Source organism: Rhizophagus irregularis, chromosome 3, assembly GCF_026210795.1.
Source record: "Rhizophagus irregularis chromosome 3, complete sequence".
NCBI lineage: Eukaryota > Fungi > Glomeromycota > Glomeromycetes > Glomerales > Glomeraceae > Rhizophagus > Rhizophagus irregularis.
The window spans coordinates 3,150,287-3,169,077 of record NC_089431.1 but is presented as its reverse complement, the minus strand read 5'-3'; the positions used below and the strand labels follow the sequence as shown (position 1 = coordinate 3,169,077).

At 28.9% G+C, this 18,791-nt stretch overlaps 4 protein-coding genes across 4 annotated transcripts; 2 read left to right on the top strand and 2 right to left on the bottom strand.

The window, feature by feature from the left end:
* Window positions 1-202: 202 nt before the first annotated feature.
* On the bottom strand, window positions 203-1,423 carry OCT59_020783 (uncharacterized protein). The gene is made up of 4 exons (XM_066149396.1): window positions 1,112-1,423; window positions 942-1,030; window positions 712-850; window positions 203-571 (listed from the first exon to the last, which is right to left on the bottom strand). The coding sequence occupies exons 1-4, from the start codon at window positions 1,152-1,154 to the stop codon at window positions 300-302; spliced, it is 543 nt and encodes a 180-aa protein (XP_065990306.1). The 5' UTR covers window positions 1,155-1,423; the 3' UTR covers window positions 203-299.
* Window positions 1,424-1,650: 227 nt separating this feature from the next.
* Window positions 1,651-3,041, bottom strand: OCT59_020782 (uncharacterized protein). Its single transcript, XM_025316595.2, has 3 exons — window positions 2,478-3,041; window positions 2,246-2,408; window positions 1,651-2,179 (listed from the first exon to the last, which is right to left on the bottom strand). Exons 1-3 carry the CDS (start codon window positions 2,764-2,766, stop codon window positions 1,756-1,758), a joined length of 876 nt encoding a protein of 291 aa, XP_025180100.1. The 5' UTR covers window positions 2,767-3,041; the 3' UTR covers window positions 1,651-1,755.
* Window positions 3,042-5,457: 2,416 nt separating this feature from the next.
* On the top strand, window positions 5,458-8,914 carry OCT59_020781 (uncharacterized protein; the record flags this gene model as incomplete). Its single annotated transcript, XM_066149395.1, has 13 exons — window positions 5,458-5,538; window positions 5,650-5,718; window positions 5,816-6,031; window positions 6,106-6,197; window positions 6,277-6,511; window positions 6,585-6,759; window positions 6,824-6,897; window positions 6,981-7,156; window positions 7,250-7,441; window positions 7,520-7,713; window positions 7,791-8,104; window positions 8,189-8,231; window positions 8,319-8,914. 13 exons carry the CDS (start codon window positions 5,458-5,460, stop codon window positions 8,894-8,896), a joined length of 2,439 nt encoding a protein of 812 aa, XP_065990305.1. The 3' UTR covers window positions 8,897-8,914.
* A 4,600-nt stretch (window positions 8,915-13,514) lies between these two features.
* Window positions 13,515-14,750, top strand: OCT59_020780 (uncharacterized protein; the record flags this gene model as incomplete). The annotated part of the gene is made up of 1 exon (XM_025325648.2): window positions 13,515-14,750. The coding sequence occupies one exon, from the start codon at window positions 13,515-13,517 to the stop codon at window positions 14,748-14,750; it is 1,236 nt and encodes a 411-aa protein (XP_025180097.2).
* Between the last annotated feature and the right edge of the window lie 4,041 nt (window positions 14,751-18,791).

The following is an 18,791-nucleotide window of genomic DNA, read 5'->3' as shown; positions in this document are numbered from 1 at the left end:
TTTGCCATTTTAAGGGGGGTGCAGTATATAAACTAAAGATCAACATAAACAATTTACAAAAAAGGAAGGATGCGTTATAACGCAGGGTGCGGTAAATAAATTCACTCTATGTAATTTATTCAGTATTTGTAATTTTCTATTTTTTTTATTTTAATAAAGTATTAAATATGCTGCAAGTAACAAAAAAAAAGTATAATAATTTCAGTTAACAAAAATTTTTAATTAATAAACATTTAATTATTTATAAAATTTTTTAAATTTTTATTAACAAATAAAAAAAAATAAATAAAATCTATAGATTAGTTAGTTGCTTCATCATTATTTTTTATTTCAGCTTCTTTACTTTGTCTTAGTTTTTCTGCATTAGCATTAGCTTTAGTTTTCCATTCTCCCCATTCCCTACGAGTAATAGGAAACCAATTTTCAGCACGAACCAATTCTTCAGTAACTAATTGATTATCAATTAATCTAATAATATTTTGTTTTAATTCATCTTTTAAAGAATCATTTTCTTTTTCCTCATTTTCTTCTTCTGAAGAATTGTCCTTTTCATTATTAAAAGTATATTTTTCTTTTGAAAAAAGAATCAAGTAAATAAATATATATATATATATAATAAAGTTAATAATGATTGACAAAATGGATAAAAAATATAAAAATTTTTTTTTAAAAAAAATAAAACAGGTAATGATATAATTAGCATTTAATTACCTTGCCCATCTTCAAAAATTTTTAAAGAGAATTGAGATGTAGTAGTCCAAACAGCAGAATAAAAATGATTTGGATTACTATAATTTAAATTGATATTTTTACAATGATCAATTTGGATAGTTTGTACCTGAGAATTTAACTATAAATTTATTTATTTAATAATTTTAAGTAAAAAATTAGAAATCATAAATTTAAATAATAAAAAAAAAATATACGTAATTTCTGCTTACACTAATATTGACATTATCGGATTTCCACACTTCGATAATAGAAGTAAGAATTTTATCATTTACAGTCAATTTCAAATTTTTACATTCCTCTAAAAAAAAGAGGGAAATTTATTTCAAAATAAATGATTTTATTTACTTATTTTTTTTTATTAAGAAAAAAAGGACTTTACCGATCATAATTTTAGTGCAAGCACTATCAATTATGTATTCCATATCATCACATAATCTCAAGAATACAGTAGAATTAGAAGAAATCGAAGTATTATCTAAATGTTTTACTTGAGAATTTTCTTTTTCCTACGTTACAAAAAAGAGAAAAGTTTATTAAAAATGCTTCTTTTTATTATTATTATTTAGAAATACATATATATTACAAAAAATTTTCGGTGACTTAATAATTGTCCAACCAAGGCTTGGGTAGAGTTAGGTACTTGTTTAGCTGGTGGCTGCGGTGGACGACTCATTTTAAACTAAATTTATCCAGTAATAAAAAATGTTTGCAAATGGGTTTATATTTATATTAAGTTTTTTTTTTGAAACTCCGATGAGTCCGATTATGTAGCCAAGAATGACGTAACCGGTTACCCATTGGGCCTTGGCGTAGTATTAAAATAAGATAGAAAAAGGAGAAGAAGAGTACTATACCAAGTTAGAATATCACCGAACTGCGAATTTTTTTAACATAACTATGTTATCAATAAGCTATTTATTTGGCTGTATAATAAATGGTTTTATTAATAATAAATCAACAATACATCTATTTATATATATGAAAATAAAAATTTTTAAATCAATAGTTGATAAGGAATCTAAACTAGAAACGACCTTCATAATAACTATCAGATTGACCACCCTGACCACCTTCATGTTGTTGTGGTGGAGGAGGATATTGTTCACCTTGACCACCTTGGACTCCATGGTGTTGTTGTTGTGGTGGTGGTGGTGGTGGTGGATATTGACCATCCTGACCACCGGGTGGAGGAGGATAATAAGGAGTGTCAGCTGGTGGTGCATATTCACCATATTGATATCTAAAATGAACTGAGGGTGACTGGGGAGGAGGATATTTATCATTACTTGTACTTAATTTACCACCTCCTTCGGCAGAAATTTTTTCTGTCAATTTTTTCTTTTTGTAATGTTTAAATGTAGCAAATCCTATTAAACCAAGAACCACTAGAGCTATACCACCTACTAATCCCCATTTATATTTTGGTGAAATTCCGGATGATATTTGCCTGCACAAAGAAAGTATGTTAAGTTCGCCTTTTTTAAAGTAAACATTTTAAAAGGAAAATACTTACATGGTTTGAGTGAAAGTGACACCGATTTTTTCACATTGTTTCTTATATTCTTCTTCAGGTGAAACTTTAAATTCTGTTCCTGTAGCATTAACAAAACATTCTAAACATTTCGATAACGTATCATAATATGGTTGATTACACATACATTTAGCTAAACTGCGTTCTAAGGAAAGGTAAGAATTATTAATACGAAAGAAAGAAAAAAAAATCAATAAATTTGATTTTAACTTACCTTCTACTTTGTAAACACCAGATCGAATATTCTCCTCAATGTATTTATCAGGAGTTTTAATAAGTCCATTACATAATTTTAAAGTATCATTAGCGCTAATACATGTAGTGTCTTTTATGCAACTTTCTACAGCATTTTCAGTACCTTCAGTTGATGATGGTATTGTTTTAGCTTCACCACTAACTGTTGGACTTGCTCCATTCTCTTGTGCAATTACCACATTTACTACTAAGTTTAATAATATTATAAAATATATAATTACATTATATTTCTTTAATGTCATTGTCATTTTTCAAAAACTAATATTCGCTACTCTTTTAGTTAGGACCGTTTACACAAAAAAGATTATTTTATTCTCGTTTTCAAGTAAATAATTAAATAATTTACTTAAAAAACTGATTATATTTTTATTTATTCTTAGAATAAGATAGAAATGGCTTATTTCTTTTAAAAAATTTTATTATTTTTTGTATTTTTATTTATTTTTTTATATCGTTAAAAAAAAATAGAAGGAAAAGTTCAATTTAGTTTTTTTTTTTAAAAAAAAATTCTCAAATGTAATATATATATATATATACTTTCCTGTTTCAATGTATATAATATTTTTGGCTTATCACCAAGCATGAGCGGATCTATTTACAAAACAAAATTTATTGCACGGCCACAATCGGATACGTAACAATTTAAACGCGAAACAAATTTGAATATGTAATACAAAATAAATTAAAATAAAATTTAAAAAAGAAAAAGCCACGCAGATAATACGGTATAAAAAAGCCTCCTTTTTTAACTAAAAAGATCTTCTATTATCCGTAAAAGGCAAAACAGGCATAGATCGATTTATCCTAAAAGTTCAATTCCTAATCACCGATCAAGTTTTGAACAAATAATAATAATAACAACGATAACAACGATATGATGCGCAGCGTTTATTTTAAAATATATAAATAAAGTTCAATCAAATTTAACCATATTATAAATATCTTATATACTGATCTACACCATTCGGTAAATGGACTCCGACTGATTATTTATTAATTATTAAATTATTATTATTATCAATAATAACATTCATATCGTATAACAAGGTCATTTAGAGCTGTATGTGAGATTACAATAATGGCAACACAAGAAAAACAATGGTTAAGTTCATAAATAAAATTATTGGTATACGCATGGAAAATTCTTCAAAGATAAACAAACGATGAATCTGTATTCTGTAAACAAAAAATATCGTACCGACGTACCGTATGTACCGTACCCGTTGTACCATCTCTTTTGCCATTATCACATGACTTGTACGACAAAAATTGATTAAAAAAGAGGGGGAAAACCCAAACAATTCATCCCACGTGTTCCGTTACTCCCGGATCTTTCGAGTGAGCAATTGGATTGCAATTTGCAAATGCAATTTTATTTAGTGGACAAGCACAGTGGCTTCGAAAGTAAGATGTAAACCACACGGAAAAAGTGACAATACTGATAATGATAAATCTTTCATTTCGCTAAGCCCATACGAAATCAAGATAGTCTTTGACTGTGAATAAATATTTCACCGTGGATTTTGTCAAGTTTCCATGGTTGTTTGTTGGTTGATATGCTTACGGTCTACCTTAAGCTGTTTGACGGTCAATATTTAAGGCCGAAAAATGAGTATGGTTGGAACAAATTCATTTAAATGCATTCCTAACTTAAATTGGTTAATTATCTCGAATACTCTAACCTAGTTAGGTTTGAATTGTTTATGATCGGGAGCAACATAATGCATCAAAAAATTATTTTGACATGTAATATGAATAAATAAATAATAGAAATTCCCCTCCCAATATTTATTATTATTAATTCGGGCCCATTTCTCTAAATAAAGAATGAAGTTCATACATTTAAATTAACTTGAACCTATTATTTATTCATTCATTAATTTTAATAAAGTCCGTTAATTCCAAATAAAGGATTTATTTAATAAAGTCCTTATAACTTGAAACTATACTTTTCCTAAGTTTCAACTCATAATAAAAGTTTGTACTACATTTGTTTTATTATTCTATTATTCTATCACCTTCCTTAACTTATAACTTAATATCAGACCATTTCTGTGCTTCGTAAATTTTTAATAATTATATATGCAGATATTAATGATTAATTAATTTAAAATTTTATCCTCCTTAATAAAAATACATATTTGGAATATTTTAATTTCGGTTTGTTAAAAAGAAAGTTCTTTTAATTTACTTAATTTACAATCCAGTAAATATCCGGTTAATCGTGGTTCACAAGTTGGACCAATTGGATGACTCAAGCCACATTTGCCACATTTCATGTTAATGTATGTGGTTTTACAGTCCATGTATTTTACATGGTAAAAGTAATTCTCCAAAGTTACCGTTAGCAATGCGATCTTAACAATTAAATGTAAAATCTATTATTACTATAAGGGTACTGTCAGATATTACCTAATATTTTAGGGGGAAAGGGGATCTTAGGTTATATATAATATTATATAAGGAATTATATATATAACATATCTGGGGGTAAGCTCTTATATTAAAGTGATATTAGGTAATATCTTGACAGTACCCTAACCATAACTACAAATACTATAGTGTTATTACATACGAGAGACGGAGAGATCCCATCCCTCTCTCTATTCTCTTTAAATATGAAAAGGTTCTCAAAAAACAAAATTTTAAATTATGATCCTTGAATTAATATCATAATTCTTTAATTAACTGAAGTGACCTGACACAGTCATTACGTATTGATTTTTAATTAAAAGAAATAAAATAAAATACTTAATATGTTTGTAAATATAGAGAATTATCAGTCCTAAATCCTAATCCTTTTATTATATATTACTTTTTTGTACAACTTATTTTTCCCAATACAGTTTGATCTACATTTTGTGTCACGGAAGTAAATTATTATTTAAACAAAAAATATTGATGAATTCAATTTATCTTTTTCGTGCAAAGTAAAAAAGATGAAGTATAATCAATCAAATGGAGTGATAAATTCACCTGCTATACCATCAATATCTATAATGTTTTTTGCATATAATTTGGTAAATTTTTTTTGATGAATTTTTATAGACTTTTATTTTCAAATTATGTTAGTTATTCATATTGAGAATGTGAATGTTTTTTTTAAAAAAAAAAGTATATTTTTTTTAAAGGTACAAACTAGACCCGTTATGACAGATGATATGGCAGTCGAATATTTAGAGAAATTGCAACATATTCAGGTATCTACATTTCTTCTTTATTAAAAAAAAGTTATTTTTCAATCAATATAATAATTCAACTTTTTAACATAATTCGAAAAATTAATACTAAACATAGGTTTCTTGTGATCATGAATTTTATGTAGAATTATGGATGTCAGCATTAACAGGATTAGCTGAAGAATGTGATAAAACATCAACAGGAAGGGTACAACACACATTATTATGGAAAAGTTTTGTATTAGTTAAATTACCTTCATTAATTGAAAAGTTAGAATTAAAAAAATCTAATAAATTTAAAAATGGTAATTTATTATATTCTGAAGAAAATAAGGTAAAGTAGTAAAATGTGGCTTCTCAAAAAAATTTTGTCTTTATTCAATAATAATGAGAAATGAATTTTTGTAGTATGATTGTCATGAATGTGTTATAAATCAATTATTTGGGTTTAAAGGTTTAATTAATGCATGTAATCAACTTGTGGAAGATGACATATTCCAGTAAGAATTTAATATCTTCAAATAAATTATATATATATGTATGCATTAATTGTTATTTTATCGTATTTGTTTAATTTAGAGCTGCAGATATAACAGTTGATATATTGAGAGTATGTTTAAATAGAAAGTTAGTAAGAAAAGAATTTGTTAATAGGTTTTTAGAACTTGAATATGAAATAGATGGGGGAGATACAGTTGGATTAACAGCAGGAAATATATTAGATGATCCAAGTAGACAAATTATTGATCATTTAGTATCAACCGCCACAACAAGTTTTTTACATCAAGAATCTCGAGTTGAGACGATATTTAAGGTACGATATTATTAAAAGATTAAAAGGTTTTAAAAAAACATATATTTTCTTAATTCGACTTATTTTTTTATAGTTAATGAGTGAATGGAGTACAAAACTAGAAGTGGCTCCATTAGCTACACTTTGTCGATCTCTTATGGATGTTCCTACATTGCTTGATATTATTCATTTATATCGGCATCCTTCAGAATTTATTTCATCTTTAGAAAGATTATGTAATACATGGGTAAGCAAGGCAGATTCAAAGGGTATGTATAAATAATTCATTATAGATTTTTCATATATTTATTTATTAATCTTTTACTTTTTTAGAGTCCCTCCTTCATGATTATGAAAATTTCGGGACAATATTCTTATTTCTAATTAGTGTGATTGATAGATATGAGGTAAAAAAATCAAAAACTTTGAATTTTCAATTTGATTTACAAAATTTTATTAAAAAGAAATTTTTTTCTTTTTCATTTTATAGTTTCATAAAAATATTAAAGATGTTCTTCATGATGATGAAGGATTTTGTTATAAATGGCTTATACAATCAGGAAGTACATATGATATAGATTCACTTGATCAGGAAAAAAGCATAATAACAAGATTGGTTTCGACATTATCTGATGCAAGTCAAGAAATCCCCGAAGATTTGATTCGGTAATAAAAAATTTTTTTTTTACATTCGATTTCATTTCAATTTTATTACTATTATTGTTATTTATAATTTTAATATATTATTTTCCTAATTAGGATTAGTCCAAGAAGTTTGATAGAATTATCACCAACAATATTTAAAGAAGCATTAAAAAAAGTAGTAACGGAAGACATAGAAATTGCAATGATAAATCTTGAACCATTATTCACACATTTTGTTAAACCACACATGTCATATGCCTTAATTGGTGTATGTCAATCGCTATGTGATGATATTTTGTTTAAAGGGTAAATATAAGTTTAATTTTATTAAGGACCTGTTTTTTTTTAAAAAAAAAAGTGAAAAGTGAGATTTTTTTTTTTTAGAAAATCTTCAATTTCATTTAAAGTATTAAACAGATTAATACTAGAAGAAGCATTTCCAAATTCAATTATAAAATTGATTGGAAATAAATTATTATCAATATTTGATATTATATCAGAAAATGGCAGCTTACCAAGTATAGAAGATACGGAAAATATTATACGTAATAAGATAGCAAAAATAATGATGGTTCCAAGTAATAATTCTTTTTATTTTTTTTTTATACTCTATATTGTGTTTTATTTTCTAATTCCTCTTTTTTTGTAATTTTAGATTGGAGAAATACAAAACATCCAGCAGAAAAGTTATATTATAGATTTAAAATGATGTTTAAATCGATAATATACGGAGGAAGACATAAACCTTCTTTAATTTATGAAATATTTTTATCAGAAAATTATTTTAATAATGATATTAATACAGAGTATGAATATATCACAGGAAATGGTGGAGCGGCTAATAATTTGTTTGATGAATTTATTATAAATCCATCTTCTTGGTTGGGACCACATCATTTAGATATTGAGTTATTTAGGAATTGTTTAGAAATTAACGGCCCTAGGACCTTTGTTGATCTTATTGTTGAGGTGTGTGAAGAATTTTAAGTTTTTATTTTAATCAAATAAAAAATGATCTTAAATTAATATTATTATATATATATAATTCTACAGGAGGTGTTGTCTGCCGGTAAGAAAGGAATGGGAATACGTGCGGGTAATTACAAAATCTTGCTTTCATATTATTGCTAATTTTTCTTCTGATCGCATTAACTTAAAACGATAACCTTTCCATTTTTTTTAGCCGAGTTAGGGGCATCTTTGTTAACATTACCAATATATTATACTTGGAATGAATATTTACATCCTAAAACACTTATAAAAATATTTTTTATGGATTTTTTACCGTCAATATTAGAAAAAAAGATTGATATGTACACACAAAGTTATTCTATAGGCATTATGACTTTATCCATTTTAATGATGATTAAAAAAGATACTCAGAATGTAGGTGGAGTTGATGTTAGTATTGATGAAATTGTTGGCATCAATAATAATGTTGATGGCACTAATGATATTCTTATGATGGATGCTATCATTTCGGAAGAGAGAATAGGGGGTATGGAAGGAGTAGGTGGAACAAAAGTTGAAATTGAAGACTTTACCAAATTTGTTTTATCTATATTTAAACAAGATAGGGATAATGCTGATAGTGATAATATTGATAGTAAAGTAATTCAGAATGGATCAAAAAAGATTGATGATAAGGTAAAAAATGAGAGTGAACCTAAATTAATCAATGGACCCGCAAAAGGATTTATTGATGCTTTATTAATACATGAAGATATTGTACCAGAATTAAAATCTTTAGTTAATAAATGAAATATTGATTGTATGAATTACATGGATATTTTCTTATGAATTTTATATTGTATTTAGATTCTAGTTTAAAAGTTATTATTAAACTCAAAAGCTTAATAAAGTACCCTTTAATACCTTTGATGTAAAATTCCAACATTTTGCTAAATTAATTATGTCAATTAAGAAATAAAATTATTTTTGTTTCTTTTTTTTGTAAAATTGGAAAATGGTTTATCTATAATATGTAAAATTATAAAAATGCATTTAAATTATTATTATAAATAATTTAAAATAAATAATATATTGTATTATTACTATTATATTATCAATAAAGCTTAATAAATTTTATATTAAACTATATTTTATAGTAACAAACTATTATAATTTTAAATTTCAAATAGTTTTTACAACTTATATTATAATATAATGTATTTACTTATTTATAATAAAAAAATGCATAAAAATATAAGTTAATTATAAATATAATATATATTTATCTTTTAAATTAAAAAATAACAGCCAATTATTTGGCCATTTTCCAGTAGAAGTTACTAAAGAAAAAGTTTAACTTTTTTTATTCAAATAGTTGTAAAGTGCTTTTAGTAGTTTTTAAAGACTTCAAGAGAATTCTTTTAAAATTTAAATAAACCTTAAACTCTCTTAATTTTGGTAAAGTTACTTAATTTGAAACAGTTCTTATTAAAAATATTTTTACTTCTGTGAAACTTTTCTTTCACTGAATTTCTAAAAGTTGTAATAATTACATACTGGATGGCTGGACTTTGAATTCTACACTAGTGTAAAGTTTTCCATTAGTTTCTTTATTTTTGAAAGCGTTACAAAAATCTTTTTATGAAGTACCAGTTAAAGTAGGAATAATCATTTGGAAAGTAGGCTTCTTCTTTATTATCAGTTGATATTTAAAAGGTAGTAATAATAAATGGCAATTTGGGATTTCTTTCTTTTTTTTACTTGATTTTTTCCTTTAGATTTTCTAAGGATTATAACTTTTCTTTTTATTTTTTAGTTTTTTTTTCCTAAAATTTTGGTGTTTTTACTCTTAGTTTTTTTTTTAAAAGAACTGGAATACTGAAATGTTGATTATCTAAGCTGAAAATTTAATATTATTTATATTACCTAATTTTTTTGGATTTATATAAATTGGTCTATTAAAGAAACTAATAGGATTAATGGATTTTAATTTTTAATTTTTATTAATTTAAATTAATTAATAGAAAAATCATCAAAAAAATATTAGATAATTTAAAAGCATAAATGATTGGATCTGGTATATCTACTTGGAATTAGATGAGTCATTCTACAATAAACTAGCTTTTAAATAAAAAAAATTTTTTGAATGATTTTATCAGAAATTTATAAACTTTCATGCAATATGAAAATTACTAAGCATTTTAAAGAAATCTGGTAATTTATTATAGTCTTATATATATATATAAGGTTTCAAATAGAATAATAAGTAATTTATTTTGTCCTAAAAGTTTAGTTTAGTTGCTTTTATATTTACAATTATACTTTCTTTACTTTACTTAATAAATATGTAGCGATTAATAAAAAAAATAAAAAATAAAAAATAACTATAATCCTTTTTTTTATCAAGTTTTTTTAATTAATAGAAATTTATTATTATAAATTAGACTATTAATACTAATAATTATTATTTTATCAAAACTGATACAGTAAATTTAATAATACTTTATAAATATTACAAATTGGTAATTATTATATTATTTAAAAAATATTTACATATTATATAGTTTTAAAATTAAACAATTTTTTATTATAAAATTGATTTTTTATTAAATATTTTAATTATAAAATTATAAATTGAAATCACCAATAGTGATGATCATTAGTAGTAAAATTATAATATAATACTAACCAGTTTTTTATTAGATTTTTAATTCTAGTTGAAAGTATATCATAATACTGATATAGTAATTATTGCTATCAGTAAACTTTGAATATTAACTTGTTTTCATATTTTTACAACTTGTTATTTTCTTTATAAAAATATTTAAAATTAATTTAATAATATTAAATATTTTTCTATTATATTTATTAAGAATTATTTATTTTTTAAAATTATAAATAATTAAAAAATTACTTTTTTTAAAAGAAAATTAGTGTAATTTTAAAAGATTTTTACTTTAAATCATCAGAAGTGATCATCACCATCGACTAGAATTATTAAATTTTACTGGTACTATATTTTTTAATGCTAGTCAATTATTATAATTTCAGTAATACTAGTAATTATCACTTATAATAATTAGAAAAATTTAAAATTATATAATATATATAAGATAAAGTATAAATTTTAAATCTAATACAATTAAATTAAAATTAATTTTTTAATTCAAAATTTATTTTTATACATGTATAGTATTAAAGGGTTTTAAAAAATCTATATAAAAACTATTGTACTATGGTGAGTGAAAGTCTTTTCTAAACATTTTTCTTGTAATTTATTACTTCTAATGAAACTTGATTTGTTGATTATTTTTTATTCAATAATCATAATAAAATATTTATCATTAGAATATATATATTGTTCAAATTATTTTAGGCTGCTGTAATTATAAGTAAAATCCCAAATTCAATTACAGCATCTCAAATTATTTTAGCACTTTACATAGTAAATTATATATAGTAAATTAAATGAATTATGACATCTCAAATTATAATTATGGCATTCTAAAATAATTTAAATAACATATATATATTAGAAAAAGAAGAAATTTTACATGTTTTTATATAAATATATTGTACTTTTTATTATTTTTTAATTTTTTTGATTACATAATGATATGTTAAAAATTGTATTTTTTTCAAAAATGAATTTAATAAAATAATTATAAATTATGTGATACAATCATACAATAAAAATCATTTTCAGTAAGCATTAAAATAATCTTAATTATAATTATTATTTTTAAATTTATTTTTAAATTTTAATATTTTTTAATAATAAAAAAAATTAAATTACTTTTAAAATTATTTTAAAATTTATATTTTATTTTATAATTTTATTTGCTAAATAATTTGGTAATAGCTTTTTAAATTTTATATTTTTTTTTATTACTTGCAATAGGATTCCATTTACTATTAAAATAGGTTATACTATAATCTAAGGTAAGGTTTATATATAAAACTCTTTAAAGATCCTACTATAAAAGAAAATTTTATGTTATATTATTATGTTTTTTTCCATTTTAATTAATTAACCAATAAAATTTAAGCAAATCTTAAGGTAAAGTTTCATATAAAAGTGAAATTTCTACCAGTAATATATCTTAATAGTAGATGGAACTTATGATAAAGATAGAGATCCAAATAACTTTACCATTTGGCATAAATCATATAAATGGGGTCTTTGCAATAGAAAGGTATGAAACTCAAAAAAAAATTTTAATTTTACTTTATATGCTAATTATGTTTTTTTTTACTGAAATAAATGCAAATTTAATATTAATTCAATTTTTGATATTTTTTGAGTTTTGTACTTTTCTATTGCAAAGACCCCAAATGCTCATCAAATAGTTGTTATGAAACTTAAAAAGTAGTTGATCATACATTATACTGATTACATAGAACTATTATAGTTGTAGCTGAAATTAATTTCATAATAAGGAATTATGTATTTCTTAATTGCTGTAAATATTTCAAAATATTTGTCCAATTTTATGAAATACGTAATTAATTACAGAAATGCGTAAATAATTACAAAAAATATGTAATTAATTATAAATTTTGCATATTACACAGATAAACCAATAGTTAACTTGCATGATACTACAAAATTGATACAGTCAACTCTCTTTATAGTCACACATTTGGAACAGTCCATATTTGGTGATTATAAAGAGATGTGACTATATAAAAAATTTCTTATATTTGTATACCATAATTCCGGCCAAAAATTAACATAATTTTAGCCAGAATTATACTTAAAACTTTATTGTATCGTAACTTCGCCAATATTAATCATAGAGAGATGATCTTACCGCCATTCGATTCGTCTTGATAAGACGGTTCTAATGGTATAAAATACGTCGAAATCCAATCACTAGATTAATTTCCGAAATTAAAAAAATATTAATGGTTTTTGTGTAATAACTCTGTCAATATTGATCCTAGAAAGACGATCTTACTACTACCATTCGATTCGTCTTGATGAGACGAATCTAATGGTATAAGATACATTGAAATCCAATCACTAGATCAATTTCTGAAATTAAAAAATATTAAATGGTTTTTAAGTAATAACTCCGTTAATATTGATCACAGAGAGATGAGCTTACCATTATTCGATTCGTCTCGATGAGGCGATTCCAACGAGCTATAAATCGTCTTTTTACAATCACTAGGTACCGAGAAATCTAGCAAAATGTTAAATGGCGCAGTAAACGTAAATCAAGAAATATTATAATGCTGATGTTTAACATTTTGTTGAATAACTCGTCAGCCAGTGATCGGAAAAGGATAAAACTGAAAAGGATAAAACTAACTCTCTCCCGTTGCCCTCACGACATTATTTACATATAATAAAAATAATTTTTTCTAAAGTTTTTTATTACCTTTTCTTTTATTTTTATCCTTCCTATTTTTATCTAGGCCTATGGCCTCTTCTCACGACTTCTCAACTTTGAGTTGGGATGAAGTTCTTTCTAAACTTCGCGAAGTTGAGGACCTTTGCGCTAAGTGCGCCCTTAAACAAGAAGTTCTTTTTGCTCGTTTCAACTCTCTTCCTGACAACTCTTCTGCCAAGTCACGTGCTTACCTCGCTTTTGGCCCCCTTCGCCTACTAGACGACTCTCTTTCTGAACAAAAACGCCTTTTACACTTACGTTTGACCTCTCTTTCGTCTACTGCGGATTCAAAAAAGGATTTCGCTATCCCCCCTGTTGACGATCATCCATCACATGATGATCCAATGAATGATGATCTACCTCCTCTTCCATTAGCTATTTGGGCTTCTAAACACGAGGCTGATCCTAATTTCATCTTAGATTTATGTACCCCTTCTATGCGATGCACTAATAGTTTACGCCCTCCACGGTGTACTCCTAAATTTCTTTGTAAACGCGTATCCTCTATGATTTCCCCTGCATCCTTTAAACGCGCACAGAAAATTAAGACAAAATTGTCTTTTGCGCGTTTGGTTTTATCCTCTTCTACAATACGTTTATTGGTTCCACCTTTATCACGTCCTTCCCAACCTAAAAGTCCCTTTCAAAATGAATTCCTAGACTCCTCTCTCATAACTCCCCATATTTCAGCTCTAGTAGATACCGCTGATAATGACAATAACGTTCCTCCTCCGGTCCTTTCTCTAAATAGTATACCTGCGGGATCTTCATCTGCAACTTCTGCTTCAGCCCCCCTTCATGATAATGTACAGTGTTTATCTTACACTTTCACAATACGTACCATCCTGGATGGATGGATACGTCCTGCTCGAAATATTGGCTCTAATCGTTTATATTCTATTCGACGAGGCAACTGTTACTTCCTTTTGGACCCCACTCCTGATTCGGATAATTGTTATTCGATTCATACCAATTCTCCTCTCCTTTCAACTACTGAGCCATTTCAATTTACATCTGATCGTCCTTCTCCTAATTTGAAATTTATTTTATCAAAATTTTTAACCTTTTTCTTTTACCGACAAAACCGTATTCCCTCGCATGCTCGACGTAAATATTTTAATAGATTACGCCAGCTTTTATTAACACAACGTGTTACCTCTCTTGCCCGTTGGTCATCTTCTCATCGTAATAATAGACGTACTCGTACCTTTATTCAATTTCGATATCATCAATCTTGCTTTTACCTTGGCCTTTATTTTGGTTGACCGTTTTGCAAGACTCCTGCCGCCTATGTTATGTCTCGCTTTCGTCATGCTTGTCATATTCATGACAAAAAACTTGTTCACACTCCTCCTCCTCCTCCTTCTCCTTTTTTTCACTTTACTGCTATGTAGTGTCTGCAAAAGACACGCTGATGGTTTTTATAAAGATGTAACTTCCCGACGCCTAGGACTTTTCCTACCGCAAATCTTATGCTTTTCATCATGTTCTTAAGGATGACAGTGGTACACTTTCTGCACGAACTCTTATCTCATACTCTGCTCACAAATCCATTTCCCACCCTTCGAAGAAACAACTTGCCCGTCAAGAACGCCACAAAGACCTTTTATCAGACCGGAGCAAATTTTCACGACATGTTATTCAGCCCGATCTTCTTGACTCTTCCATGTAGATGGCCACTAAGGATCATGCTATAGTCATTCCTCCTACCTCCTATCATTTGACTATGTCTACTACTGATTACTCAATTGTCCAGAATATACGTAATCTCGTATCTTCGCGCCCTGATGTTTCCTTCTGTTTGAACGAACGTTCACATCACTCTTCAGTTGCGTTTGTATCTTCTAAATTTACAGGTTCTATCCAAAAAGTGGTTTTGAATCCCTCTTCTGTAGTTGGAAGTCATTTTATTACTGACAAACCCACCTCTGGTCCTTTTGTTGGTCTGAACTGCCCTGTTATTGATTATCAAGATTTTAAAACTCTTGGCTTTAGTCGTTCCATTATTGATATGGTCCGAAGGATACTCTCGTATAGTGCTTCCATTTATGTACCTTCTCACAATTTCCTCTGGTTATTAATTTCCAAGCACAACACTTCCTCGGTATCGAAGAAGTATCTTCGAGATGCCATCCAATCTATTATCACCAAATCGGCTTCCTCTTCGACATTTTCACATCTTTGGAATAGTGATACACGGTTTTCTTTCAAACTAGGTCGTGTTAAACCTTGTGATATCTTAATGTTATTGGATGTTTGTGCACCTTGGTTTGATTCACATCCTTACCCTGCTCCTTCTAATTTTCGAACACCTGTTCTACCCGCCGATTTTGCTTCACCCTGTTTTTTTAATGCGCTAATTGCGCTGATTTTTTTTTTTTTAATATTTACTTTTAATCATTCTTCTTCTCACTTCTTTTACGCTTATTTTAAGCTTTTCTATTTTCTCTTCCTACTTTTTTATGAATACAAATTTTATTATTCTGTATCGGAAATTTATATACAGCGCTTTAGCGATTGATGAATTTACTCTATTGAATTACAAACTTTTACAACATTTTATGTCAGCCAGAATTTACACATAAAACTTCGGTTAAAGATTAATTCGACTAGCTTGCTGAGTAGTAAAATCTATAAATTCTTCTCCTATTGCTACTTCTCCCACCAAATCGCAACTCTTAACAGCGACAGTTACCGGGATTCCTGGATCTGCTTGGTCCTCCTCTTACATAGTCGGAGTGGATCATGGATCTCGCACTTGGATTTTCTGCGCCGCTTAACAGTTCAACCTCTTAGGATCTCTTTCTGGTAACGGACTGATATTTTGGATGTTGGATAGTTGATTCGCACTGATTTGCCTTCGGGTAAAGTTGGGGTATGCGATTCTGTAATAGTTTAGTTTCTCTTTGCTTTAATTTATTTTAGTTTAGATTTCTTTACTTGTATGAGTTGTGAAGCTACTCTTTTTATTTTTTATTAGTTTATTTTCTTATTTTTATAATAATGTTTGATTATTTTTCGATGTTGAAATATAAATAAAAGATAAAGTCATAAGACTGTTTGCACAGGAAAAGGATAAAACTAGGGTTGGTCACCCTATCTCGGTGGTTAGTCACTGAGACCCTCATTAAGCCTCGAGTATGGTGAGGTCGCAGGTTCGATTCCCATGACCACGGAAATAAAAAGAATTTTACTGCGGACGCTACAACCAATAGCGTGAAGGTACAGGGGATTAGTGTAGTTGGGAACCTTTTTGCATCATGGTGAATTAGTATGTACGGTTAGGCCGCACATTTAATTAGGGGTCAAGTGGTGTCCTTGCGTTCTCATGAGGCCATTGGATGTGCGCAGTCCTGTCCTTGAGGTCACTACTATACCTTGTGGGGACTTCCTGTCTGGGTGGTCACTCCACGATACCACTTGGGGTCAGTAATGGCTAGATGGTCGTCCTCGATGGTAAAGCGGAGGTGCAACGTTTTAGCTTGCATTGACCTTCATAGGCCTTGACCAACCAAGATGTTCGCGCACAGAACAGGAAGCATGGTTATAGGTCAATTCCCCACTTCGGTCCCCTATTGGTAATCCCCTGGTGTGATACCCACCATAAGGGGCGATCCTGGACAGAAGCTGCTACTTCCTGTCCGAGTTGGTCATTACAAAGCATACCACTTGGGGTAAACAACTGTACTATCGGTGCTGGGTAATCGCGGGCTGTAGTGGCCTTTGAGTGAGACTTAGTACTTAAAATGGTGGTATGGAAAGTGCTTAGATGGTTGATGTTGTTTTTATCGAAAGTCCATCCATGAAAGTAGATGCTCTCTAAAGGTCGTTAAAAAATAAATTGAGTATCAGTATCGTGCAATGGGTATAGGATGAGTAGGCGGCGTGTACCTAGCTTCAGATCAGCCTATAATGGCCCGATAGAGGATGTCTTCCCGCATAGTGGTGCTGTTACCTGAGGAATTAAGACTGCGGTATAATAGTTGCCTTAGGTGAAGATGATAAGGACAACGGTAGCCCGAGATTAAGCCTTCATAAGAAGTGAATGGGTGGTTTGGCCGTAAACACTAGCAAAGGAAAAGGATAAAACTAAGGGTTGGTCACCCTATCTCGGTGGTTAGTCACTGAGACCCTCATTAAGCCTGAGTATGGTGAGGTCGCAGGTTCGATTCCCATGACCACAGAAATAAAAAGAATTTTACTGCGGACGCTACAACCAATAGCGTGAAGATACAGGGATTAGTGTAGTTGGACTGCATCATAGTGAATTAGTGTGTACGGTTAGGCCGCACATTTCAACTAAGGGTCATGGTGTCCTTCTAACGTTCTCTATGAGGCCATTGGCATGTGCGCAGTCCTGTCCTTGAGGTCACTACTATACCTTGGGGGGACTTCCTGTCTGGGTGGTCACTCCACGATACCACTTAGGGTCAGTAATGGCTAGATAGTCGTCCTAGATGGTAAAACTGAGGGTGCAATGTCTTAGTGGTAGTTAGACCTTCTGTTAGGTCTTAGGCCAACCAAGGTGTTCGTGCACAGAACAGGTAGCATGGTTATGGGGTTCGATTCCCCACTTCTTGTATCCTGGTTGGTAATCCTCAAGGTGGTTGATACCGCATGGGGGCTGATTCGAACAGTAATACTCCTTATATCCAGAATAGGTCATTACGAAAGTATACCACTTGGGGTAAACAACTGGACTATCGGTGCTAGGTAATCGCGGGCTGTAGTGGCCTTTGAGTGAGACTTAGTACCTAAAATGGTGGTATGGAATGGTACTAGATAGTTGATGTTACCTGTCGAAAGTCCTCCATGAAAGTAGATGCTCTCTAAAGGTCGTAAAATAAATTGAGTATCAGTATCATGCAATGGATATAGGATGAGTAGGCGGCGTGTCTGCTTCCAGATCAGCCTAAAATGGCCCGATGGGGGATGTCCTTAAAGTGGTGCTGTTACCTGAGGAATTCACTCGGTATAATGGTTGCCCAGTGAAGATGATAGGGGACACGATAGAGATTAGTCCATAAGAAGCTGATGGGTGGTGCTGCCATAAATACTACCAAAGGAAAAGGATAAAACTAGGGTTGATCACCCTATCTCGGTAGGTTAGTCGCTGAGACCCTCATTAAGCCTGAGTATGGTGAGGTCGCAGGTTCGATTCCCATGACCACGGAAATAAAAAGAATTTTACTGCGGATGCTACAACCAATAGCGTGAAGGTACAGGGATTAGTGTAGTTGGACTGCATCATGGTGAATTAGTGTGTACGGTTAGGCCGCACATTTCAACTAAGGGTTATGGTGTCC